The following is a 27,850-nucleotide window of genomic DNA, read 5'->3' on the forward strand; positions in this document are numbered from 1 at the left end:
CAAAAGTAATTGCCATGATTTAATACATTTATCCCACTGTGAGACAAGATGGTCAATGCCTTCATGGAATAATGTTTGCTGTTGCCTATGGAACCATGATTGTACCTAGGTGCGCATCTCTTTGTCCAAAGCAAATTGACGAACATGAATGTCTTTCTTCAGGGCTCTAAAAATATGGAAATCGATGGGGAGATATCAGGACTGTATGGAAGATGTGTAAGGGCTTCCCAGCAAAACTTCTGCAGCATAGTCGAAACACATTGGCAACATGTGGGTGGGCATTATACTACAATGGAATGATGCCATCCGTCAAAATTCCTGGGCATTTGGACTTGATGGTGTGCGTCAAGTTTCACTGGAAAGCCTTTACACATCCTCTATACCAGTGTTTCTCAACCTCTAACAAATTGTCACCCCCTTCAGTAAAACCATTACATAGTATCGCCCCCTTCACTACAAAATTCCAATGCTGAGGGCCAAGACTAATGCCAAATTCGAACTGCATTGAATAGTCTAGTGACTAGTATAATATTTGTTTAATTATTGTACGATATAATGAATAAAATATCTAATTATTCTTAATATAATGTTTTACTATATCGCCCAGAAAATTGTTTTTCTCCCCCCAAAATATAAATTGTTACTAATAGCCCTCAACATGGAAAAATGTCCACATGGGGGCAATATTGCCTTATACCATGTGGACGATAACACTGCTCTATACAGTCCCGATCTCTCTCCATCGGGTAGAAATCACCTCCTATTAGGATAGGATAGCTTTGTATGAGTTCAGGAGGTGATGAATGTCTTCTATGGTGAATGTCTCAATGTTAGTGGTTTCTGGAATGTAGACAGAACATACGTAAAGGTGAGTGTTATTGTCTGTAACAATGTATTCTGTGGGTGTTGGGAGACAAGGCAGACAGTAATGTTTTTGTTCTTGATGATAATACCAGCCTTGATGCAATATCCAGGGTCCTGAGCTGGATAGACTTTCCAGTTATTGAACCTGTCTTTCATGTTGTTAATAGTGTAGGGCTCTTGGATCATCATGATGTCTGTATTGTGTACATTGAAAGTGTGAATGAGGAGGGAGCAGGCAGCTTTGCATTTCTGGGCATTAATTTGATTAATCTGTATAAGTTTATAGCTGCCTATGTTCTTATTGTGAAGGGGTGTATTATTCATAGCTGACCCTACTGACAGCTTGTATTTTCATGCATTTGGTTATGGGGCACTGTTGAGAGAATGTGTTATGTGCTGTCTTGTGTTTACTCCCTTCTGGTTATTGGCCTTTGCACAATTTACACACCACAGTTCCTGACTGTGGACACGGCAAACCTTGTGGTTGCCTACGCAATCAATGACTGTAGTGTTGTTTTTCTGTACATTTATTAGCTAGATGACCATAACCACAGCATTTGTAGCAGTGTGTGAGAGGGATGTAGTTGTCTACAGCTATTGTTGCCCATACTAACATAATGCTGTTGAATTAGCGTGTTCCTGATACTAGGAGGACAATGTGTAATCTAGATGCATCTGTCTAGAACTGTCTAGATCTGTCTTATACCAAATTTGTCATGAGAAAGCATTGGCAAACTTGAAATATTCAAAAAGTATTCACCATACAGAATATCTTTTCACTTTTGATTAAGCACTTCAATACTCTTCATTTATATGCCCCACAATAAACTTATAGATGCTGTCTGTCAGAACAATTTTGAATATTCTAGAGAGGTAAAACTTTCTGGAATTTTTTAGACATCAACTCAAAAAAACAAAAACAACAAAGGTTTTTAAATGGGAAACATTAGTTTTCAAAACATAATCTTTCAGAGTAAAAAATTGTACTTACAGCTAGCTACCTGTCTTAAGTGCAAGAGGCCATGTAGAGAAACAGTTTCCATCCATTTTTTTATGGTGTCCATACGATTATCTTTTGAGTATTTTAATCAGACAAGAAATGTTTTTTTATGCTCTATGACTTTGTAATTTAAACTGTGCCACTATCTTCTGTAGGTGAGTGAGACAGGATATAAAGTAGAGGATTACAAGTATGTATCCTCTACTTTATATGTATAGTAAATTACAGTATAGAATAACCCACTACAAATTACCTATATTTTTGTGCATTCATATATAGCTAATATATAACAGAAAGAAGATATAGTCTCTTGTGTTTTTGTCTACACCCAGTACAGACCCACTATAAGATAAATTAAATAGACATAGTAGGGAAATAGTAAAACCAGCATGAATTATTTATATTTTTTCTGTTTTTAAAACAAAATATTTTCCCAAAAAGTTTCTTGACTTTTAGCTACTAGTATATATGGTATTAGCAATAAATTTTAAAGGTAAAATTACACAATTATTATAAAATTGTTCAGAAATTTAATCAATCATAAATATTTTAATTTTTCTTCCAAAAAGGAAAATTTTATAGGAATAAAACCACAAACATGGTAAAAAGATGAATTAAAAACAATATTAAATGAATTATACAAGTTATTGATTAGTTAGAAATACATGTTTTTCCAAACCCAATTATACATTGTAAAATCAAAGATCTATTTTAAAAATAAATGTTCAGTTTGATGAGGAAACATTTGGGTCTTAAAAATGTTTAATCCAAGCTAATTAGTGACTTCTTTAGTGTTTTTGCATCTTGATAAAATATGGAGCCATATGAAATAAAGCACTATTTATGTAAGATAAAAAAAAGTTCATGTAAATTTTAAAGTAAATAAACTGTCTAAATATTTGAGTAATTGATTATCACTAAAATTAAAAATTTATCAATAACTTTATTATAATTATTTTGTAAAGACTTTTTACCGTTTTATAAAATGCTTTTGATTGAGAACTTAAATCTTCAGATTTTGCAACAAGATCATCCAATTTTTCTCCTCTTTCTAAAACTGCTTCTATGGTGTTATGCTGTAAAGATGAATTAACATGAATTATGTAAAGAACATTAAGTAATAATTTTAATTTAAAAATTTCAACATTTAAACAAATTTTCTTCCTTAAAATAAATATTTAGATTACTAAATTAGGTAAAGAATATCTGTAAAGTAAATCATCCTATTTCTTGTTATAAAAATATACCTTTTCCCAAAACACTTCCTTAAAAAATCAACCCACTTCTAATAAGGAAATAATGAATTAGAGTAGCCTATAAATGCATATATAAACACTGCACGAAAATCAAAATGCTTTAATTTTGACAGCAATTCTAGACAAACTAGAATGAAATACAGTAAAAACTGCTTAGGTGACCACCTGCATTCGATGGAAAGCTGTCAAAACAGCCAAAAATTTCTGGCATGGAATAGTTTATCCATAGAGTCTTCGTATAAGTTACCTGTATTAAACGACCACCTGTGTAACGTGACCGCAGGCATCGATTTTTGGTCCGAAACAACATACAACACCTGTAATAAGCGATTACTTTCGCAAATGTATCTGGTCTAAACTCTTATAAGAACCCATCTCAACAATGTTTCCACCTCCTAATATAATGAATTAGTCTAAACTTTCGTTTGAACCCATCCCGGGCACTTTTCCTACCCTTGAAATTAGGTGCAGGGGTTAATAAATTACTCTAGCAACAAAGGAAATTCATTTCAGTTTGTTGGAAAATGTCCGAAATGCAAAGTGCTGTCATTAGAAGATCGTATTAAAGTTATCACAACAGCAATTAGCGGCGAAGTTTAACTGTGGAAAACAAAATTTATTTTACCGTAGACCTACAGTATTTTCCTTGGGGGTATAAAATATTGTACACTATACAATTAATCGGCTGATCTCTTCGTTTGATAAATTTATTTTTATTTACTTATCTATTTATTTATTTTGAAGCTCATGTACAGTACATGTGCGATAAATAGTTTCTATATCAACCTACCTTATTTCCCCGATATTTTAAGGAAAATAATATCCAAGTCATTTTCGCACGCAAAATATTCAAAAAACAATAAACGCATTAATGCAAAACTCAGTTTTACAGGCAACCTTCCTTTTTCGATTCCGCAATGACAATCGCGGAATGTAATGAAATCGTACAATGAGAAAAAATAATAAAATTGTTTTATTATTATTTAATAATTTTTCTTATTGTACTTAAGAAAATATTAAATATTAAAAAATACAGTATTTTTAAAGTTAAAATAAGATTAAACTAGTGAATACCAAAACCAAAGTGATGTAGAAATACAACGCGCTTGTATATCGATGACGTAATGCACATAACTGAGGAGCAAACAAAAACAACCGAGTTGAATTAATTAAGCCGGAAAAAAGAAAGTGTGCATTATAATCGAGAAAATGTGACTATTGTATTAATCTTTAAAATATTGGTATTAAATCTGTCTTATAAAATCACGACAAACTCCTGTAAATCAAGTTATCCAATAAGAATAAAATACAATACCAATATAGCCGTCGTTGAAAAAATTTACTTTTATTTGCTCACCTCGAGTTTTTCTTAGTAGAATGGCTAAAAAGTGCGCAAAATATGTACGGAAATACAGTATTACAGCACCACCTGTCTAAAAGACCATTTTTTGAAGGAACTGTGGGTGGTCACCATAGACAGGTTTTACTGTATAAAGTTTAAATTTATAAAAAGAAACTTTATAAGTAGGCTGTATGGTTGCCATAGTAAGGGTTTAGAAGAGCTGCTCGTGGCTCACAAGCTGCAAGCAGCTCTTCTAGACCCTTACTACGGACACTGTGGATTATGTAAAAGCAATATTTTACTATCATTATTACCATTATTGACTTTTAAAAGTTTAATAAATTACTAATTCCTATTAAACAATTACAGTAGACCCCCTTATAATGCGGCAAAAAAATTGCGACAGTATTTGTATAAAGACGCTAAAAGGGACTCGTAAAACGCGGTAAAATGTCATCGCAACAGGATTGGTTGAATATGGACCAATAGTAGACGAGCAGCCAAACTACTTACATGCTACGAAGAGTTTAGATGGGTAAGTTGAGTTTACTATTGTCTGTACAATATTAACTTAATTTATTTTAACTTTATTATAATTATATATATACTTTCCGCCATCCAGCACCATGCTACGGAGAGTTTAGGCATGTAAGTTGAGTTTACTATCATCTGTACAGTATGTAAATTAGGTACCGTAAGTCTAATACAGCACTGTAATTTTATACATTTCTTGTGAAAGAAACATTTCTTATTCAATGGCCATAAAAATTATTTATATTAATGATGTCTCCAAAGTTCAACGAATTTTTCGCAGAAAAATAACTTATCAGAAATCGCGGCCGCCGTTTGATGCGCTGCTCCTCGACGAAAACAAGCTTAAGCAATGGCGACATCGAACGGTGCACACTTGGTAAGTAATCCTGCAATTTTTTGTTTATAGCATAGTTTATACAGATTATTCCCAAAAAATTATACATGTTTTGGAAATGTTGAGTCAAATTAGTCTAGAATCAATTAATTTTACGGAAGAAAACCTTTCAAACAGCCGTAGTCAGTAAACTGCACAAGTGACAGGCTGTGGTTGGCTCACATATTTAAGGATTCCTACAATGCGAAATTCGTATAAAGTGGAATGTATCTACCACATTATAGAGGGGTCTACTGTATCACATTATTATTCTTACCAAAATGATTTTCGTCTCATCTAGATCAGCTTGTATCTTTGTCATTGCATCTGCTTCTACAGGATTCTAAAATATTAAAATAAAATCTCTTATTGTTTTATCACCACCAAATTAAAATTGTATATTCTAAAAATCATCTAGAATTTCACACACATCACTGAAAATTAAAAACTTATTTAATCTTAAGTTTCACATCAAATTTCTTTTAGCAGATCCTATGTCAAGCAGTGTTCACTAACAATTAGTACTGCCATCTATTGAACTAGTAAGAAACTGATTGTACTTTTTGTAAATTTTGATAGTGGTTATATATCATATTCTACAAGCTTGTTATATAAAATACTTTATATCAACTGCTTGAATTAGGATTATGGTACCATGCAAAGGTACTAGTTTCAGTGACTGGGCCATAAGCAATTTTCTTGAAGATTATCAGGATTCCAGCATATTATATTAGAATTTTATATATATATTATTTATTTATACAATAATATATGTTACAATGTGAAAGTATATGCTTAATGTCATACATAACATTAGGAAGTGCTTTCAAATAAAAACATTTTAAAGTTATTTGTATTTGAATTTTTTAACAATTTAAATTGGACATGAATGGGAAAATATGAAAAAAAATCACTGCAAAGTGTTAATCTGTCTTTCAATTAACAGGATTGTGGAACTGGAGTCAAAAAGCAATTTTTACAGAGTTGGAATTGGAAAAAATGTACAGATGCCAATTTCAAGTTTGTTACAAACTTATACTTAAATATAAGGCTATACATTTAAGTCTAAAATACAACCTGATCATTTATATTGTGGTATTTAAGTGCTTATGGTATCAATATTGTTTTAGTAGGTAGGTTTTATTATAAATAAAAAATGTCTGAAAAGTTACCATGCAGTGAGAAATTTGTAACAACATTACAAAGTTATATACACAAGATCTGTAAATTGTCCATTCAGTACCAGTTGATCAGTTATGTATAAAGTATTGCATAGAACTTATAGGTCTTGTATGGAATACTATCATTACAAATTTCCTAGTGTACAGTAATGTTTCAGACACCACGTACATGTGGAGCTTTTATGAATGAGTCAAAGTTGAAAATTTAACAATTTTGGCTGTTTTGTGTAAAAACTCTATTAACTAACATTCAAAATTAATAAATAACAAATTATTGAGAACAACAATGCACTGAAAACAAAATTTAAAAAAGTCAAATGCATTTCCAGTAATATAAATTAATTTTTTTAGTAATTAATATTTGAAAAAATTTACCTGATACTTTGCCAGACATGCATCTAATCCAGCAAAGGCAACTGAACTGAAAATAAAATTTATAAGAATAATTTATATAAAATTCAGTACTTTTCAATTAAAAATTTTCAATTTTACAAAATAACAAATTTTCAAAATAACAAAAACAAATAAGAAAACTGACTTACTTTTCTACTTCAGTTTCCCAAGATGATGATGGAACTTGAGAAGCAAAATCATCTAGTATCTTTGAAAAAATATATTTGCTTATATAATTATTTTGTATGATGTACAGTACATAACATTAAGTATGATTATTAAAATGCAGAATAGAATATAACCCAGTATAGAGTTATATTAAGGGAGAGCAAGATTAACTGGTATAAAGCAATCATTGCTAGCTATGAATAAAAAATAGTACTGTGACTGTAGCTATATCCTGTTTTCAGTTATGTAACTTCATACTATGATTGGTTTCAGGTATTTTTTCATTATGGAAGAACATCAAGTTTTCAAACCAAATCGGTTAAAAGAAATTTTTTTTTTTAACTTTCTCGAAGTTTATTTTACTTTGCATGTTGCAAGCTAGAAGAGTGTGACTTGCTGTACTTTAGGGTATGATTAGTCTTCCAAACTGCCGTAACAGTAGCTGCTTTCATAATGCACTTGAAGAAATTTTTTTTTAAAAATAGATATCATGGCATTAACTGAATCAATTGATGCACAATTAACTAGTCTGGTGGACCAGCTAATTCTGCACCACTTGTCATCAGACTAGTTAATGAAAAGAGACAGAGAGTTGAGAAATGTGGTCCAAGGAAATCTAACAAGGAGAGCCTACGGCTTTGGGGTAATGGATTTTGATGATCTTTGGTGTAGAGGTAGTACACGATGTGAGTGTACTGTGAGTGTACCTGTAAAATACTAAAGTGCAATACTCAAGTATAATCGAGAAAATCGAACTTAAAGTTTTGTTAGCACTTTATATATAAATTATACGTATTTCTATTCGAGCGTCCTGTGGCAGAGTGGTAACGAGTCTGATTCGTAAGCTTGAGTTCTCGGGTTCGATTCTCGCGTATAATTTTTTTTTTAATTCATAAATACTTATAATGTATTTATTTATTTACTCATTCATTTATTTCTTATTATTTATTTATTTTAATTTAATTTCTACTATTCCAAGTCTAATATTTTTATACTTTTGTTGACAATAACGGCGCATTCTTGACACCTATGTGTCAACTTTCCCATCTAATTGTTATCACTAACGGTGACCGATCTAATTCTCACTAGGAGCGTTTTTTCTATCGGAGTTCTTTTTCACTCACTCTTTAACAGTTCGTTTCTAAATTTCGACACGAATAGACGTATTTGTGTAGTAAAACTTATTTTGAAAAATTATTTTATAATCAAAAAATGTCGTCAAGAGAAGCAAGTTCTTCACGTTGTGACGAAAAAACTGTTGATGATAACTCTTTATACAGTGATGTAAAATACTAACTTGTAAAGTGCAAAACTCAAATATAACCAAGAAAAACGAATATAATTTATTGAAGCAATATTATATAATTACATATCATTGTCAGATGTACATGATCGTGAATGATACTTATGATAAAAACATTCAAAACAAAAATTCTGTCTACACCAAGAACAACAAATAAATGCTGCTTTTTTAAAAGGTATCATCAACAGTTTTTTCGTCACAACGTGAAGAACTTGCTTCTCTTGACGACATTTTTCGATTATAAAATAATTTTTCAAAATAAGTTTTACTACACAAATACGTCTATTCGTGTCGAAATTTAGAAACGAACTGTTAAAGAGTGAGTGAAAAAGAACTCCGATAGAAAAAACGCTCCTAGTGAGAATTAGATCGGTCACCGTTAGTGATAACAATTAGATGGGAAAGTTGACACATAGGTGTCAAGAATGCGCCGTTATTGTCAACAAAAGTATAAAAATATTAGACTTGGAATAGTAGAAATTAAATTAAAATAAATAAATAATAAGAAATAAATGAATGAGTAAATAAATAAATACATTATAAGTATTTATGAATTAAAAAAAAAATTATACGCGAGAATCGAACCCGAGAACTCAAGCTTATGAATCAGACTCGTTACCACTCTGCCACAGGACGCTCGAATAGAAATACGTATAATTTATATATAAAGTGCTAACAAAACTTTAAGTTCGATTTTCTCGATTATATTTGAGTATTGCACTTTAGTATTTTACAGGTACACTCACAGTACACTCACATCGTGTACTACCTCTACACCAAAGATCATCAAAATCCGTTACCCCAAAGCCGTAGGCTCTCCTTGTAAGACTAAGAAAAACACTTTCATTTGAAGATCTGATAGTGATGCTTTAAAGGAGCCTAATTATAATGATGAAACTGATTCTAGTGACTCAGGATCAGAAACTGATGACAAGAAAGAACTTCGCATAAACATCACATCCTACCTAGTTGTTAAAATTTTTGGAAAGAATGGATCTACCTCATCAGAGTTTTAATATTGTGTGCAACAATGAGTATGATGCATTGCTGAAATGAGAGCCTTAGTCCTTCAGTTTTACTTTAGATATCCATGACAGACAGGTTACATGCTGGAGGAGCACATTGTGCTTTGACTACCCAACAAAGGTTCAAGGTAAGTTGAATTGCAAATTTTATTTTGTAGTATAAACAGTCTTAGTACTTTGTGTTACATTTGAAACTTACATCTCTACATACACTTTTACTGAAATTAAAATGTCTTTGTTTAAATGCAAGTGTGTGTGATTCTAATTTACATAGTCCGATTAACCTGAAAATGGGGTTATCTGGATGAAGAGATGGGTTACAAAATTTCTGATTGTAACTCAATGTATTCACCAAATTTTTCTGAAATAATTTCTGTATTAACCTAAAGCCAGCTTTTTCTGTTGAATTTACTGCAGCATTTACTGTTGAAAAAGAATTTGGTTCCGTCAACATTATTCTCTTCTATATAAGAATATCTAATCAAGTTAAATAGTTAAATAAATCAGATGGTCAAATATAAAGGTATTAAGTTTAAAAATCCTATGATTATCAAAATGGGAAATACCTTATTAGCTCTTAGCAATCTTACCTTACTATCCTTAACAATTAAAAGTTTAAACTACAAACAAAATACTTAGATGAACTTTCATAAATAAAACCAGATGTTAAGAAAATAAAAATTGTGATTTAGTGATCGGAAGAGATGAATGGGTTCATAGAATAACTTGAAACTGTAAGGAAGTATTTATTGATTTAAACTAAAAACATGAATTAACTAACTTTAAAGACTGATATAAAGTCAATCTAAAGTGATAATTGAATGTTTTTTTTTTCTTTTTTCTGTTTGAAAAATGGATTTAATGAATCTGAAATTATATCAATCAAGTAACCTATCAAATAATTTACTTTCTAAAGTTATGGCAATGTAATACAAAAAAAATAATGATAATAATAATAATCTTACAAAAGTTCAAATGTAACCTTTAACAAATAAATAAAATAATATTGTACAATACATATCATTGAGAAGCCTGCAATTCATAAAACATTGTAAATTCTTGCAAAACTTGTCATCTTATACAGCATGCATTAAGTCATTTTTAACTTTTTAAAAACCACCTTAAAATGTTCAAATGTCTGATGTTTGATAACAGAATTTTACTGCATTATATATTTTTGAGATTTCAAAAAAATAAAAACAGTATCTTAAAGAGACATTCATAAGGAAATAACAGAATTTGTATGAGTTAAAAAAAAAATAGTACTTACTTTATTAAGTAATGTATGAGCTACTCGATGTGGATATTCATGATCCGATATCAATGTAGCTGCTAATTTATCACTTCTTACATAAACATGACACATATATTCTGCAAAGATATTTTTCTAAGTAATAGTTCTACATATTTTAAAATATAACCAAAATATAAATTGTTACTAATAGCCCTCAACATGGAAAAATGTCCACATGGGGGCAATATTGCCTTATACCATGTGGACGATAACACTGCTCTATACAGTCCCGATCTCTCTCCATCGGGTAGAAATCACCTCCTATTAGGATAGGATAGCTTTGTATGAGTTCAGGAGGTGATGAATGTCTTCTATGGTGAATGTCTCAATGTTAGTGGTTTCTGGAATGTAGACAGAACATACGTAAAGGTGAGTGTTATTGTCTGTAACAATGTATTCTGTGGGTGTTGGGAGACAAGGCAGACAGTAATGTTTTTGTTCTTGATGATAATACCAGCCTTGATGCAATATCCAGGGTCCTGAGCTGGATAGACTTTCCAGTTATTGAACCTGTCTTTCATGTTGTTAATAGTGTAGGGCTCTTGGATCATCATGATGTCTGTATTGTGTACATTGAAAGTGTGAATGAGGAGGGAGCAGGCAGCTTTGCATTTCTGGGCATTAATTTGATTAATCTGTATAAGTTTATAGCTGCCTATGTTCTTATTGTGAAGGGGTGTATTATTCATAGCTGACCCTACTGACAGCTTGTATTTTCATGCATTTGGTTATGGGGCACTGTTGAGAGAATGTGTTATGTGCTGTCTTGTGTTTACTCCCTTCTGGTTATTGGCCTTTGCACAATTTACACACCACAGTTCCTGACTGTGGACACGGCAAACCTTGTGGTTGCCTACGCAATCAATGACTGTAGTGTTGTTTTTCTGTACATTTATTAGCTAGATGACCATAACCACAGCATTTGTAGCAGTGTGTGAGAGGGATGTAGTTGTCTACAGCTATTGTTGCCCATACTAACATAATGCTGTTGAATTAGCGTGTTCCTGATACTAGGAGGACAATGTGTAATCTAGATGCATCTGTCTAGAACTGTCTAGATCTGTCTTATACCAAATTTGTCATGAGAAAGCATTGGCAAACTTGAAATATTCAAAAAGTATTCACCATACAGAATATCTTTTCACTTTTGATTAAGCACTTCAATACTCTTCATTTATATGCCCCACAATAAACTTATAGATGCTGTCTGTCAGAACAATTTTGAATATTCTAGAGAGGTAAAACTTTCTGGAATTTTTTAGACATCAACTCAAAAAAACAAAAACAACAAAGGTTTTTAAATGGGAAACATTAGTTTTCAAAACATAATCTTTCAGAGTAAAAAATTGTACTTACAGCTAGCTACCTGTCTTAAGTGCAAGAGGCCATGTAGAGAAACAGTTTCCATCCATTTTTTTATGGTGTCCATACGATTATCTTTTGAGTATTTTAATCAGACAAGAAATGTTTTTTTATGCTCTATGACTTTGTAATTTAAACTGTGCCACTATCTTCTGTAGGTGAGTGAGACAGGATATAAAGTAGAGGATTACAAGTATGTATCCTCTACTTTATATGTATAGTAAATTACAGTATAGAATAACCCACTACAAATTACCTATATTTTTGTGCATTCATATATAGCTAATATATAACAGAAAGAAGATATAGTCTCTTGTGTTTTTGTCTACACCCAGTACAGACCCACTATAAGATAAATTAAATAGACATAGTAGGGAAATAGTAAAACCAGCATGAATTATTTATATTTTTTCTGTTTTTAAAACAAAATATTTTCCCAAAAAGTTTCTTGACTTTTAGCTACTAGTATATATGGTATTAGCAATAAATTTTAAAGGTAAAATTACACAATTATTATAAAATTGTTCAGAAATTTAATCAATCATAAATATTTTAATTTTTCTTCCAAAAAGGAAAATTTTATAGGAATAAAACCACAAACATGGTAAAAAGATGAATTAAAAACAATATTAAATGAATTATACAAGTTATTGATTAGTTAGAAATACATGTTTTTCCAAACCCAATTATACATTGTAAAATCAAAGATCTATTTTAAAAATAAATGTTCAGTTTGATGAGGAAACATTTGGGTCTTAAAAATGTTTAATCCAAGCTAATTAGTGACTTCTTTAGTGTTTTTGCATCTTGATAAAATATGGAGCCATATGAAATAAAGCACTATTTATGTAAGATAAAAAAAAGTTCATGTAAATTTTAAAGTAAATAAACTGTCTAAATATTTGAGTAATTGATTATCACTAAAATTAAAAATTTATCAATAACTTTATTATAATTATTTTGTAAAGACTTTTTACCGTTTTATAAAATGCTTTTGATTGAGAACTTAAATCTTCAGATTTTGCAACAAGATCATCCAATTTTTCTCCTCTTTCTAAAACTGCTTCTATGGTGTTATGCTGTAAAGATGAATTAACATGAATTATGTAAAGAACATTAAGTAATAATTTTAATTTAAAAATTTCAACATTTAAACAAATTTTCTTCCTTAAAATAAATATTTAGATTACTAAATTAGGTAAAGAATATCTGTAAAGTAAATCATCCTATTTCNGGACGTACTTTTCCTTTGTTTAAGGGTATTTGGGCAGTTTATTCTCTGTTATATTCTGTACAAGTAAATACTGTACAAGTACAGTACAGTATTTTCTGAGGAAATACTCGTACTTATTTTTTTTAACCCCATTCCCGATAACTCGGCATTTTCACAAACTCGGCCACCCTTCGGTCCACATTAGGTCGCGTTTTCGAGGTTCTACTGTACATCTTTATAATTGCATCTATGTATTAAATAAAATGTGACCGTGGTGATGATGGAATGGATATAAGACACCTGAGATTTTTAAAATATTATGGCTTCTGTTTAGGCTTGATAAAATATAAAATGATAAATTTCATAAAAGAAAAATTGATTTATAAAGATGTATATTTTGCTCTTTTTTCAATAATCACATTATCTACATATATATTGTATATGCACAATAACTTGAGCTCCTGAAGGAATGCATTATACCATTGTGCATTACAGGTAAGTTAGAGTGGTCCTGTGTTTGCAAAGGTAGTATGGTGGCATCATCAAAGCAATTCAAAGTTGTTCATAGCAAGGGCAGAATTATTATTAAAAATGTGATATTGTTTTGTGATGAAGCTGCTGCTTGAAACTTAAGTATCTAGTTAAGCAAGTGATAAAAAGCTGCTGGATTAACAGGAACATCAGTGTATACAGTAAAGAGAATCCAGTGATATATAAACATCTTAAACTCAATAGTTATATTTTAATTAAAATGTCTCAATGTCCTTTTTTTTTACTAAATTGTAAATTTTTTACTATAAATTTGTATCTTCTATTATCAGGACTTATTATACTGGCTTTACAGATAATGCTACAAAGTTTAACAGCAAACAATTTTAACATATAACATATTAAAATATATGTTTAATGTTAATATAACTATTGAGGATGGGTTGCACTGATTTATTTTATATAACAAACAAGATGTTTCTATCTATGGCACATATTCTTCAATAATAAAGCTGTGAATTCAAATTTTTACAAAAAATGTATAACAAAAATCAGATATTTTTAAATTTGCTTGCAATTATTTTGAATAACTATACTTATATGTTCATTAAAAATATTAAATGTAATACTGTATAAATAAATAATGATTAAAGTTATCAAAATTAAACAATATATTTATCCTAATGCTCTAGTGTAGCAATTTATGAAAGCACTTTTTGGTGCATCAAACAATTACTTAACTTGTGTTTTTCAGAAATTTGAATAGGCAATAATTCAAAACTAAATAATTACACATGCAAAATTGGAAATGGCTGCAGTTTCTCAAAGTGTACTAACTGATTTTGTATTTATTAAAGTAGCATATAACAGGGTTTGCTTGTTTTTACAGTTTTATTTCAGTACAAGTATAACCAGTGTTACATGAAACTAGATTTGTATATTCTCATTTTAAATAAAAAGTAAAATGCTTAATAATATAGGTAACTTTGCACAAGTTCACTAATATTAAAATTTATTATTTATAATTAATATTACCTTGCTCTCTTACTGATGTTCTTGTAGGTGCAGGAGTTCTATCGACAAGAATTTGACTAGTGAATTTCATAAATTCTTGTACACTAAAACATGAAAAATAAATAGTTAAATTCCATTTATACACTAATATTAAAAAGATATGTGAACAAATTTAATCAAAATTATCAAAACACATACAAAAAAAAAAAGTTTTGATTCAAAAACAATTCCAAATTTATAATTTACCTAATTATAATATTTTTTAAAACAGTTTTTGCCTTTTTTTAAAAATAATAAAATACATAGATGGGAATACACAGATGTCACTATAAATTCTATAATTTTGAAGCATAGGCTATCAACAACAGAATTTAACTTAATATATATAAAATATAGAAGATACAAAAATGTCTTCACTTCCGCTCTTTTCAACACCAGGAACTAACAAACAACCTTTTATTGTAGGCTACAACTGCTAAAATATGCAAAAATTTTCAATGATAATAAGTGATAAAATCTTGTAAAAACTGTATACTTAATTTAAAAATGGCAGTGTCATAAGTCAGTGCAATAAAAGGCTGTCTCTGCAAAGAGAGACTGTTAGTTCCTGGTGTTGGAAAGGGCAGAAGTAAAGATGTTTTTGTATCTTCTGAATTTTATATATATTGTAAATATGCAGTCTGCTATTTTAAAATTAAATATTAAAAAAAATTAAAATTTAACTTTGTTAAAAATTAAATAAATGAATATATAAAAGCTGGCTAGTACTCTTGTTTAACTTTCTCAACACTCAAACAGGAGGTTAAAGGAAAATTTAAAATAATAAAAGTTTGAAAGGAGTATTTTTAGAATTAAAAGAAATTTTGTTAAATTGTAATAAATTTCTCTTTTAAAAAAAATTTAAGTTTAAAAAACTTTAAGACATCAGCTCAAAGTTAAACTGTCTGTGGTACCATCTGTTATGAGATTTTATTAAAAAATTAATTTTTATATTATTAATTGTTATAAAAAATGCAAAAAGGACTTATTTTTGAGGATAGATGATTGAGTTTTTAAAAAAATTGTAAATGTCAATAACCAGTAAAGTTTTCATTAAATCTATCTCTACTGCAGATAGGACGCACAACATTCCTTTATTTCCCCACTCCTTAACCTTTAAATGTCAAAATTTAATAATATCAATGCCCCATATAGAGAAATAAGTCTGCCAAATTTCAAAATTTTAGGCTCATCCCATTCTGAGATGTGATGCAAAATAGAAGCCACCACAACATACACAATTTTGTACATGTTTTTTAAATCATGGGCTCATGTCACATAAACACTTTGAAAACCACAAAAACCTGGAAAGTCAAAATTTGACCAATTGCCATACTTAATAATACCTAATGTATCTTAAATTTTAACATTATTGTATACAACAAACAACATAACAGTTTAAGAAAATTTACCTGGTATATTAGTATAACTTGGTCTATGTTTTATCATTGTCAATTTGGCCAATTTAGGGCTATACAAGTTTGGCCATGGTTATACCATCTTTATGTCTATAATAATGATTATCATATACTGGTACAAAATAATTATTATGTAAAACAAACATTATTAACTGTAATAAATTAGGATTACAATTTAACATTGCTAACATATTTGCTATCATATCGTAAGTGATTGAAGGGTACATGTTTTTCACATCAAGTGAACCCATTTTATAATTTGGCAATAAAATCAAATATTTGATTATATTGTAAGTATAAATTTAAAACATTTGGCAAATATCATTTCAGTAAAGCACAACAAATTAATCATCAGTTTTAATGTCAAACAAGTGTATTAAGTAAATGCTGCCATTCCTATAAGCTATAATTTATCTTTGTATATATACTGTTCATTTAACAACTCTACATATATGTATTTAATTTTCTAATGTCAAAAACCTTTTCTTAGATATTGTAACATGCAATTACAAATTTATAAAATTAGGGAATTAATGGTAAAATACCTGAGGTGATAAAGACACTAGTCCAGTCATAGTGAACCATCTTCTAAAGATGGGATAAAGTAAGTTTGAAATTTATTAACTCCAAATTGTGGTCAAATATTTAATAATTAAAAAAACTTATAAGTTTTACTTTATTTAGCTTATTAATCTATGTGACAAAAACAACAGAAAATATAAACTATGGCTATAGCGGAAACAAATCCCAGTTAATGAGAAATCTCTCATTTATTTGATAATTTTTCTGAGATTCATAACTTGTGGTCTTTTAAAACTTTTCATGACCTCATTTTCACACTATAGATGCAAAATTTTGAAACTACCAAATAATTTATAAAAACATATCAGAATCAATTCAATGTGGGTACCTTGAAATTGTTTGCTGGTCACAGGGTCAGAATTTGCATGAATGACTAAAATGTGTCTGTCTATCATCAGCAGTTAAATTCAGACACAAAAAGAAAACTAAAACAGTCCTTTTCAATTTATAAAAATTACTTGTACACACAAGAATATATGTTTGTTTCTTTTATAAAATCTGTACCATTCTTAATGTGTATGCAGATTGACATTTTACAATGATAAAATAATCAATGTAATTCCTGAAAGGCACTGTTTCCCAAACTTTTGGTGCATATATGTATATATTTTATGTTTGTTTCAAAATGAAATTTTGTCCCCTTTGTCTTCCACACCTCTATCACCTCTTGCCTTCCAGTGTCCTCTTGAGTCTTCTACCAGTCAAGGGAGCAGTAGCATCCACTTTGAGAACCACTGTTGTACAGGAATCTCAATGTACTACAATCATTCAAAAAGAGAACCCTCTAAATTCAATTCTAGTAAAGCTTTGTGTAGTATGTTGCAAAAACACAATTGTTCTTTTTTTCAAATGAAAAGTATTTTATTCTACCAAACCCTAACACTACCCAATTTCCACATTGTAGGCCTGGCAAAACTTAAACGAGAATAGAAAAAGACTACTTTAATGCCAATAGAGTAGGGTAAAACTACACCTTATAAATATTTATCTCAGAATGAATACATAAAAGTTTATCATCAGTTTTAGCTTAACTTTGTAAAACATTTTCTCCAATCTCATAAAGCAAAATAACTATTCATAATGTCTTACTTTATACAATTTAAAATTATATACAAATAAAAAATAAAATAAAACTTACCTATTTCTTTGAAAAAATCCAAATGAAGAAAGATCATTTGCTGATTTTAAAGTAATAGCTTTTGTAGGATGTTTATATAAAACAGCTAAATAATACAGTTTCACCATGATTTCAAATTCAGAGGTTATCGAGAGGAGAATGAAGTAAATTTAGTCAATTTTATCTGTAAGAAATCAGTTATTACACCCATTTAATTTTGTTGTAAAATTTAAACTAAATTAATTCACAATATTATACTTCATAAAATTAAATTTATTACAATTATAACATTAATTATCAAAATTTTTAAATTTATCAAAGTACATCTGCAAAAATACATACTGTAAAAATTCAATGACAACTTAAAAAATAGTCTATGTAATTTTTTTCAATTAAAAAATATTTTTAAATAAAATATATAAATTAAAAAAATTGATGCTTTTGAAAATTTCTTATTTACATAAAACATTGGCATACTTACTTTAAATCTGATGTTAAGATTGACAAAATTAATAAAGCATGATTTGAACAGTTGACTACTATAATAAATGTGTCCTATTTTTTTATTGATACAATTAGAATTACTGACTATTTTGATTAAGCAGAATTTGAAGAATTATGAGCAAGCAAACATTTGCCAAATACATAGTAGTGTGGCTGATTTACTTGTAATTAAAATACAGTATTTGCTGTTTCCCCTTGTTGGTATAGTGTGCTGAATCAATGGGGACAGACAATTATTCAGCATTCAGTCAATCCAAATCCATAGAACCAGCTTTATGTATTGATCAGACCACACCCAAGAAGTACATGTCTTGATAATGTTTCTCATGCCACAATCTTTTTTTTTTTTAGTCACTTCTTACTGTACAGTGGAATAGAGTTGCTTTCTTCATTATTTTGAGAAATAGTCTGAGGGATCCGATGACAAGGGCGCCCCTCAACAGCGAAAAGAGGAATTAGTGGAGTCACACGACTGGAGAGTTGTTGGACTGTTGTCACGCCATTTTTGAAACTGTGTATCCATTCCGAACGAACAATAAAGTGTATTGTTCTTAATCTCAAACCTTTCTGTGTTGTTGCACATAGTCACAACAAATAGTTTTGGTTTTTCATATTTAAATTTTTCCCATTTTTGAGATCTGTCAACATTGACAGATAGGCAAGTTTAAGAAGACTATCTGGTGAATGGCCACATATAAATTATTAGTTCCTTACTTTTTCTTTACTCTTACAGGCCTGACCTACAGCACCAACAGATATTTTAATGATCTCATTCATTGCTGCATTTGTACTCACACACTCTTCTTGTACACTTTAAATCAAGGATGGCAAACTATGGCATACCAGAAGAATTTGGTTTATTTGTTTACCATGTATTTTCAGTTTATCTTAATTTCAATTTCTTACACTGATTTTATATTTACTGTAGTTCAGTTTATAGTAATCTTTTTTTTCAATTTTTCTTAAATTTATTAAAAAAAAAATATTCAAATTTCTATAAAAACATTCACATATGTCAAAGTATTAAAGTTTGAACAAGTCTTTAAAAATCAAGTGAATATAACTAATAAATTAAATTTATTAAATTTGATCAAACTCTAATGCTTCGACATACACAAACATTTTTATAAGCTTAATTAATATGCCTATTTTTGTGTACATTAATAAAGATTTGCCATCCTGGTTTAAATAGACACAACATGTTTTTCTGCAATCCTGAAGGAATGCAACTTTTGTATATTTTCATTGATATATATTTCTTTTAGTAATAAAAATTACATACTATAGCTTAGCATTTCAATCAATAAGGCAAATGCAACTCTAAATGTGCAATTATTTATTGTGACATCTTCACAATGCCAGGTTGCAATTTTTAATCATATTCTTAATTTATTTAATTTAAAATATATGTTGGAAATTGTAAATGCTAATAATGAGTAAAATCTCCATTAAGTCTGACCCCACTAGAGATATAATACACGACCCCTCTCTCCCTATCCCTTGATCTTTAACCACCGAAATTGAATGGCATAATACCCCTAATACAAGCCTCCCTCCGAAAATTTCCAAAATTTTCAACAAAAAGCACAGGAGTTATTAAACTTCAAAGACAGTGAACAAAACCATGCCCCCCACATACAGGAAAAAAACCCTGAATTTTTTTTGCATTTCTTGACATTTTAATGCCCTGAGTCCAAAAATATAAAAATCCTGAAAAGTCATTTATAGAAACAACCAATGATCACCTGAATGATCAAGATAAAATTTGGCTAATTAAATGATTAATACAAAGTAATTTGTCACTACAGGGAGGTGTTAGGCACCATTTCTTAACTAAATTAATAATTATAATTTTTAATAATTTATTAAATAATTTAGAACTTTCTGGAATAAAAAGAACTGACCCGTGACAGGGCTTAAACCCTCAACCTCTGCTTGCCACCTGGTGCACTTACCAGTTGCACCACCCGGACCCCGAGCATATCTTCACTTTCAGAGGAATTTAAATTTGGATATAACTTACTTGATTAATCATAGCAATGGATTGCCAAACGACGCCTATACCCAGTCATTTTTTGACCAATTGCCATACTTTCTCTCTGTTATATACAACAGAGCCAGGAAAGTAATAAATTACATAAATCATCCTTGATCAAGTTATTACGTATGTATTATTAACTTTAGTAGTCAGAGATTTTTTTGTAAACAAAGGAGAGAAAAGCGTGATTGTTTTGTTATTCTTTTCTCTACCACCATTGATCTGTAAAAAATGCCATAACCCCAATATATTAAAAGGAATGTAGCATAACACTCTTCTGCAGGTAAATATACCCTCATATAAGGTAAATCCAGCATTCAAGTAATTTCTCCAGAAATATGGGAAAGCTTGTCCCCAACGAGTACACTCTTAGAAAAAACTATGTGAAACCAGTTTATGATCAAACAATACCTAAAACCCTGAATGTTGTCGGAGACAAACCTGTAGTGTTTATGCTGGATGAAACAACAGATTCTAGAAAACAGTACCGTGCTAAATGTTCTTGTTGCACCACTGACTGGATACTATGTACAAACAATGTCGTTCAAAATGTACAGTAACAACTTGTAAATAGGAACTCAACTATAGTGTCCCAAGCTTCAATGATATGCTTGCATCAAGTTGTGGCCAAACAGTGTCCAGTACAAAAAGGTTTGGCTTGCCAGATCAAGCATCTTACATGTTGTCAGCATTGTCAAATTTGAAGTGCATCTACAACAACCTAAAGCATGTGACTTGTCTTGCCCATGCCCTACACCGAATATGTGAATGTATTCGTGTATAATATAGCAAGGCCAACAACTTCATTTCGAAAATGAAAGTGGTTCTTCTCAAGTGCCAGTAGTCAGAAGTGCTTGTACCAAGACATAACTGCGCTGCCATTACCACTCAGTCCAGTGGTCACATGTTGGAAGGTCTTGGATTAACACTGTGGTATTCTACTGTGAGAACTTTGAGAAAATTAATACGTTTAACAACAAACTTCCTTCTGGTAATTCTGTGGCAGTCGACAATGTCAAGAAACTGGTCGCTGATCCAGTATAGACCACAGAGCTCTAATCCTAGTATTCGTACAAGTTATTGGTGGATAAAATCGATGAGCTGGAAAGATGTGAAACTGAAATGCAGGATCAGTGGAATGTTTTAAGTCAGATGCTTGATGTACTAGACAGTTTTGCCGTGGACAAACTCAGATCAAGAGTATCAAAAAATCCCGATTTGAAAAATATTTTTGATTGCACCAAACTAGAAGTCCAGGTAAAAATGTGCACCAAACTAGAATTCCAGGTAAAAACATGCCCCCCTAGTTTTGGTCGATGTAGGAAAATCCTTTTCCTTATATAAAGACATCCTATCTTCCAAACGTAAAAACTTCATTTTTAAGAACAATGAAATGGTTACAGTTATAAATTACAATGCTCATCTTTATGTATAAATTTCAAAACATAACTATGTAGTTTGTAAATATAATACTTTGTGTTGGTTTTTGTCTTAATAATACAGCATTTAAAAGCACCCAAATGGGAGAAAAAAGAACACAATCCATTCTAAAAATGCACCCAAAAAATCCGAACCTTAATAATAAAGTATATTTATATTAATCATCTTAAAAAAGGGATTAAAAGGCTTAGTGTTAATTCAATTGAGAAGTCAAACCAAATACAGTGATACCTCAGGATACGAATGCCCCAGCATATGAAATTTTCAGGATACGACATGAAATTCGAACATATTTTTGCTCCACGATACGAACAAAAACTCACCATACGACGTTACATTAGTTCGCATTTTTCATTTGTTTTTCTTACTACAGTTNATAAACCAGCAACGAGTTTCTCAACTTTCCCGGCAACATTTAAAATTTTGGTTTCCATTAATAACTTTAATATAAAAAGTTTATAAGCTAATTTATTATACTTAAATATCATTAAATTGTAATGATTTAGTATTTAGTATCTACAACAGATGGCGCCATCTTAAATTCGAGTTACTTGAGAGTGATTCGTTTTAAATTGCGAGATGGTCACATAATTTCAACATTTTCATCTTACGATCTCAGTTTCGGAACGGATTAATTTCGTATCATGAGGTACCACTGTATCAGAAATGTCATCTGAATAACGTACTGTATTAAATGTATTAATCATTTATTAAAATTATCACAGTAAACCATTTCTGTAAGTTTCTTGACTTTGATCAAAAAAACATTTTATTATTTTCAATGGAGAACATGGATTCTTGATGGTTCCATATAAGTTATGTTCTGAGCAAACTGGCACAATGACTAATACTTCTGGCAATCATACTTTGCATTGTTAATTAATAAATTAATTGACTTATGTCACAATTACTTGAAAGAATGTCTGATGTCCATACATTCTTTCAAGTACAATGTAGTTAACTAAACAATATGAAGTAATTGGCAACATAAAAACAATCTAGTTGTTTAAAAATGAAAAAATTTCTTTGAGAAACAGGTAGATAATGCTGAAAAATAATCAGATGTAATAATTGACTATGGACAAGACTGAAGCTTATTCCTTAATAAATATAAAAATATATAACTCTAAAATTTTATTAAATTTTAGAGTTATATATTTTTTCAAACTGAAAGTGTACTATAACATGACACTTTCAGTTTGAAAAAACATTTCATACTGAAAACACAGACACCAAAAGCTAACAAAACCAATGTTTGGCACCATGATTAACTTGAATTATTGTTATTAATAAAGTTGTTACTGTTTTTAAATATCATTTTTAATTCAAAATTTATTATTAATTTAACAAGTAATAAAGTTTGCAATGGCATAATTATTCACTGATTATTCTAATTATTTGAGAATTGTCACATGACAATTGATGGAAGAGCCAATTAGCAAATGAGTATTCAGAACATCTCTGGTATAAAACTTCTTTAATAGAGTGAAATGATCTATATGTATGTCTAAAAATGGAAAATTGCAGTTCTTACCTTTAGTAATTGTCAGAATATAAGGTGCATAAAACTAATAGTCATGATAGAAGTTCAAATGAATAACAGTTTATTAAAAATACAGTTTATTAATTTGCATGTTTAATATCAGTTTAGAAATTCTTTGAGAGAAATGACAAACTGGTAAAAAAAAACATCTAGAAAAAGTATCAATAATTAATTACCTTACACAAATTCTGTACTAATGTTCTATAATTAAAATTTTACGTATGGAAATTCTGTTTCTAATAACAGTAATAAATGGGCTTTGTACTACATACATAGTTTTTTTGGGCAATCAAACTAGATTGCCTAAGATAGACATACACAAAGACAGAAAACATGCATAGCTTCACAGCTTTTCCTCCTGATAGTCACTTGTACTATGTAAACCATGAAGCAAAAAGAAGACAAGTAATGTAAGAAAGATAAAGGAACTATATTTACAAGAACAGAAAAAAGGGTTATACTTATACAGCTCTACTTGGTGATGAAAAGATTTGAACCTAACATTCTCATTATATAAAGAAATATTTTCCCGAATTAAATAGATACATAAAATTTTGAAAAATAATTCAAATATGAAAAATAAATCATATCATTACAAAATACAGTGGAACCCCGGTTAACGAACTTAATCTGTTTCGCAACTCCGTTTGTTAACTGAAGCAATTTTTCCCATAGAAATTAATGCAAATGCAATTTATCTGTTCTAGCTGCCAATATTTTTCTGATTTTTATTTGTAAAATACTGTAGGTTTACTTTGATGAAAACGTAAGAAAACATAGTATCTATCATTACAGCAACAAACATGTAAACTTAATAGCACTGTACTGTACATACCTTTATTTGTTGTAGCTGATGGCAGAGGGGTGGAGATATACGAAGCTCAATGCTTAGAAGGAAAATCCCCTCCAAAAAAATAATGGGTAGCACTTCATTGGGAAATTCTTTGAGTCGAGGTTTCTTTTGGTAATGAACAAGAAATTGATCTAAAGTTGATTGTCTTACTCTTTTAATCAAAATTTTTCTCAAATGTGATAGCACATTGCCCCTATCACTTTTCTCTTTCTTGTATGCCATATTGATTAAATATATAAATCATGAAACTGAAAAAAGAAGTTTAGCACAAACACTTGGAAAAGCAATACTTAACTCGTGCATGCCTAACAGAAACAAAAATTTGACACAAAAAACTGTTACATTCATTATCCGAATTCCGTCCATTATCCAAGATAAAATTTTTGCAAAATAAAAGTTCGTTAACCAATTTGGTCGTTTACCAGGACGTTCGTTAACCAGAGTTCTACTGTAAATCTAAGAAGTTCAAAAGCAATCTTTCATTCTGAACACAACCACAACTGTCATTACTTGGCAATATATCAACTATACAATTAAACAAAAAGTAGTTCAGATTAAAAATAAAAGTGTAGTTCACAGAAAAACATACAAATGAAGACCCAATCATTAAGGTTATCTTTTGTATTATAATATTTTAATTTATTAAATTCAAAAATATTATAATACAAAAGATAATCTTAATGATTTTTGCTTGCATTTCTATTAGGAAAATAAGAAATAAACTTTAAAATTATTTCAGCATTAGAATATATAAATGTCCCTAATGCTGAAAAAAACATTTTAAATTCAAACAAATAACTACTTTCCAAGGCCAAGATATGTTACAAAATTTAAAAAGTTTGATAATTTCTTAATCTACAGTATTTTAACATTCAAGCATAAATTCACAAACTCAAAATTCACGTAGGCATAACAATATTTATAAATTCTTCAAAATAAATAAATTAATATAAAAAAAAAAGTAATATATTCTTTCAAATAATGAAATGTGTATCTATTTTCAACTTATAAGCCAAGATTTCACCATTCAGTAAAACTGCATTGGCCATAAAAGTAAAAAAAACAACCACTCATACCTTTAAATGTGGCGCAAATTTTACTTTTCTAACATTTTCGGTCATTTTAAACGTCCTTCCTCGGGACAAAAACGCCCGAACTACATTTAAAGGTACGAGCGCTTACAACATACCGAACTATAAATAATTTAAGTCTGCACGGCTTTACGATCACAAATGGCTTATTAAATGTTATCAGGAATGTTTATAGGTTGTGACTAATGATAAGTAAATAGCTTAACAGTAGTTTATTTTTGTTTATTTTGTTAAATCACAGCAGTAGTTTGCATACAATTTACTAATGAGTTTAATACTGCATAATACCCATTATATATTTAATTTCAATGGTTTGAGTGTAATGCCTTTTAATTTTTGCTTTCAATTCTTCTATTAATGCTTCAGTTTTAATTCACAGCTTTCCCAATGAGTATAAATTCATTGAAACTGTCTGAAAGGAATGTATTATAAGAATTTTTGGTAGTAATTACCGTTAGGTAATTTGTACGAATGAAAATACGTAAACAAATCCCCTAAAAGTAACTTCTTCCAAACTGTAAAATATGTTTCAATTACATTTCATTCTACAGGTTATTTTGCTGAAATAATGACTTATTTTTACTTAATACGTTAGTTAATTAAACGCTCATATCTTAAAATTAGTTTAATATTTACCTCGAATTCAATATAAGAACGATTTGTATTCTTAAAACCAAATATAAATTGAACTAAATTATGCACAACACTAAAGGAACAATATTTCCATAAGAAACTTGGTAACGTGGTAGCAGTGTTGCCAAATCGTTCGATAAATTAGCCGACAAACGAATTAATAAAAATCGCCCAAAATTCGCCTTCGTTCGGATGTAAACATCGGTATATAACTGCTAAAAATAGCATTATATTTATTGATAATGTTTAATTTATCTCAATACATAATTATTGATTTAAAGCTTTTGAAATACATTTTATATTTTGTTCTTACTTTCTCATATTTGATATACCTGCCGAAGTATCAATTATTTAGCTGAGGTGTAATGCTGTATTTGAGATTTGTTTACTATAATCTACTTTATATTATGTTATAAAGCATAAATAAATGAAATAAATTTCATTAATTAATGCTTCTAGTCTTTTAAATATTATTTTATTAATATTAGTCTATTCAGTTTACAATCTATTAATAGGACTTATTATATTGATTTAACTTGCGGAAGAAAGGTCGAATCTCTTGGTTCAAAAGAATAAGCTTTTATTTGCACCAGGTGTAAATAAGGCTTCAATCCACTCTTGAGAACTCGGGATCAAATCCACAATCCCAGAAAATTTTCGTGGACAGTCTGTCCGGATATGTCGGACCCCGCTGGCCGCTCCCTTTGTGGGCTTAGTTGGATCGACGATGGATGTGGAGAAAATAGGCTCTTTTAGTGTCCACAGAGCGAAAGGCCTACCAATGGCCTAGTGGATATCTGGTCAAAGGTTTTATTCACTGAATACTGGTGGTTGTGCGGCAACTTAATAAATTTATTTGTAATTTCAGCTGGCAACAAATGCTAAAAGAAAAATACTTTGGTGTGAGTTTTCGATCAGGATAGTCGATGTATATACGCTGTGCAATAAATTCAACATTACACGGAGTCAGTTTCCTTTCTCATTTATTATAGACACGCAATCACCATAGTTGGTTGAGAGTTGCGCCCGATCAATGAACTCGCTACGTGTAGTTTCTCGAGTTTTCTTCAATGTCAGACACAGGAAGAAAACCTAGAAAAACGTAATCTAAACGGGCAGTTTCCCATAGAAAGTGTTTCCAGGAAAATTAGTTTAGTGTTCATACAACAAAATGTACTACGAGTCGACTAGCTATTGTCATTGGGAAGAGCGGGAAGAAAATAACGTGCATTGTCAATATATATATATATATATCTATGTATGTATTATAAAAAAATTATATTAGTGATAATTTTTAAAGTTAATTGACTACAAAGAAATCAATATCGAATATCTAAAAATACCCATCAAGATACAATACCTAAATATATTAAAAACAGAAGTATAAGGAATAAGTCATATGGAACACCATATGGTTTGTTTCTTATATGAGTATGTGAATACTCAGCTATACTACGGAATGGTCTTCTGGTATATCAAGAGTCATAGCAGTCACCCCCCACCAAGTAAAAAAAAATCACTAACTGACTATATGTCAACGAGTTAAAATAGACTATATAGAATGGCTGTAGCGACGTCATGTTTAAAGAAAATTGAATACACATCCGTGATTTTTTTTTTAGTTAAGCGAGCGTGCCATTTGTTTTGTATTGATATAAAGACAATGAGCTAGAATATTCTAACCTGTTGTATAAAAGTGTGCGAAGGAAAGGAAGAGTTTTAACCCTTGACTTAGATGGTGAGAGTCAAAATAACCCTACTGGTATTTTATTTTTATTTTT

General features: G+C 29.9%; 1 protein-coding gene across 1 annotated transcript in view; it reads right to left on the minus strand.

Annotated features, from left to right (window-relative positions):
• Window positions 1-26,210, minus strand: part of LOC111624398 (synaptobrevin homolog YKT6-like) — a 28,499-nt gene extending 2,289 nt beyond the window's left edge. Inside the window, exons 1-8 of the mRNA XM_023367228.1 lie at window positions 26,073-26,210; window positions 17,989-18,151; window positions 14,833-14,915; window positions 10,710-10,810; window positions 7,093-7,151; window positions 6,926-6,971; window positions 5,647-5,712; window positions 2,839-2,940 (exon numbers count right to left, since the gene is read on the minus strand). Coding sequence (XP_023222996.1) covers window positions 2,839-2,940; window positions 5,647-5,712; window positions 6,926-6,971; window positions 7,093-7,151; window positions 10,710-10,810; window positions 14,833-14,915; window positions 17,989-18,095 — 564 coding nt within the window. The 5' untranslated portion in view covers window positions 18,096-18,151; window positions 26,073-26,210. The remainder of the gene's footprint in view (window positions 1-2,838; window positions 2,941-5,646; window positions 5,713-6,925; window positions 6,972-7,092; window positions 7,152-10,709; window positions 10,811-14,832; window positions 14,916-17,988; window positions 18,152-26,072) is intronic.
• Between the last annotated feature and the right edge of the window lie 1,640 nt (window positions 26,211-27,850).

Source organism: Centruroides sculpturatus, unplaced genomic scaffold (genome assembly GCF_000671375.1).
Source record: "Centruroides sculpturatus isolate CEXI.00-Female unplaced genomic scaffold, Cexi_2.0 scaffold405, whole genome shotgun sequence".
NCBI classification, from domain to species: Eukaryota; Metazoa; Arthropoda; class Arachnida; order Scorpiones; family Buthidae; genus Centruroides; species Centruroides sculpturatus.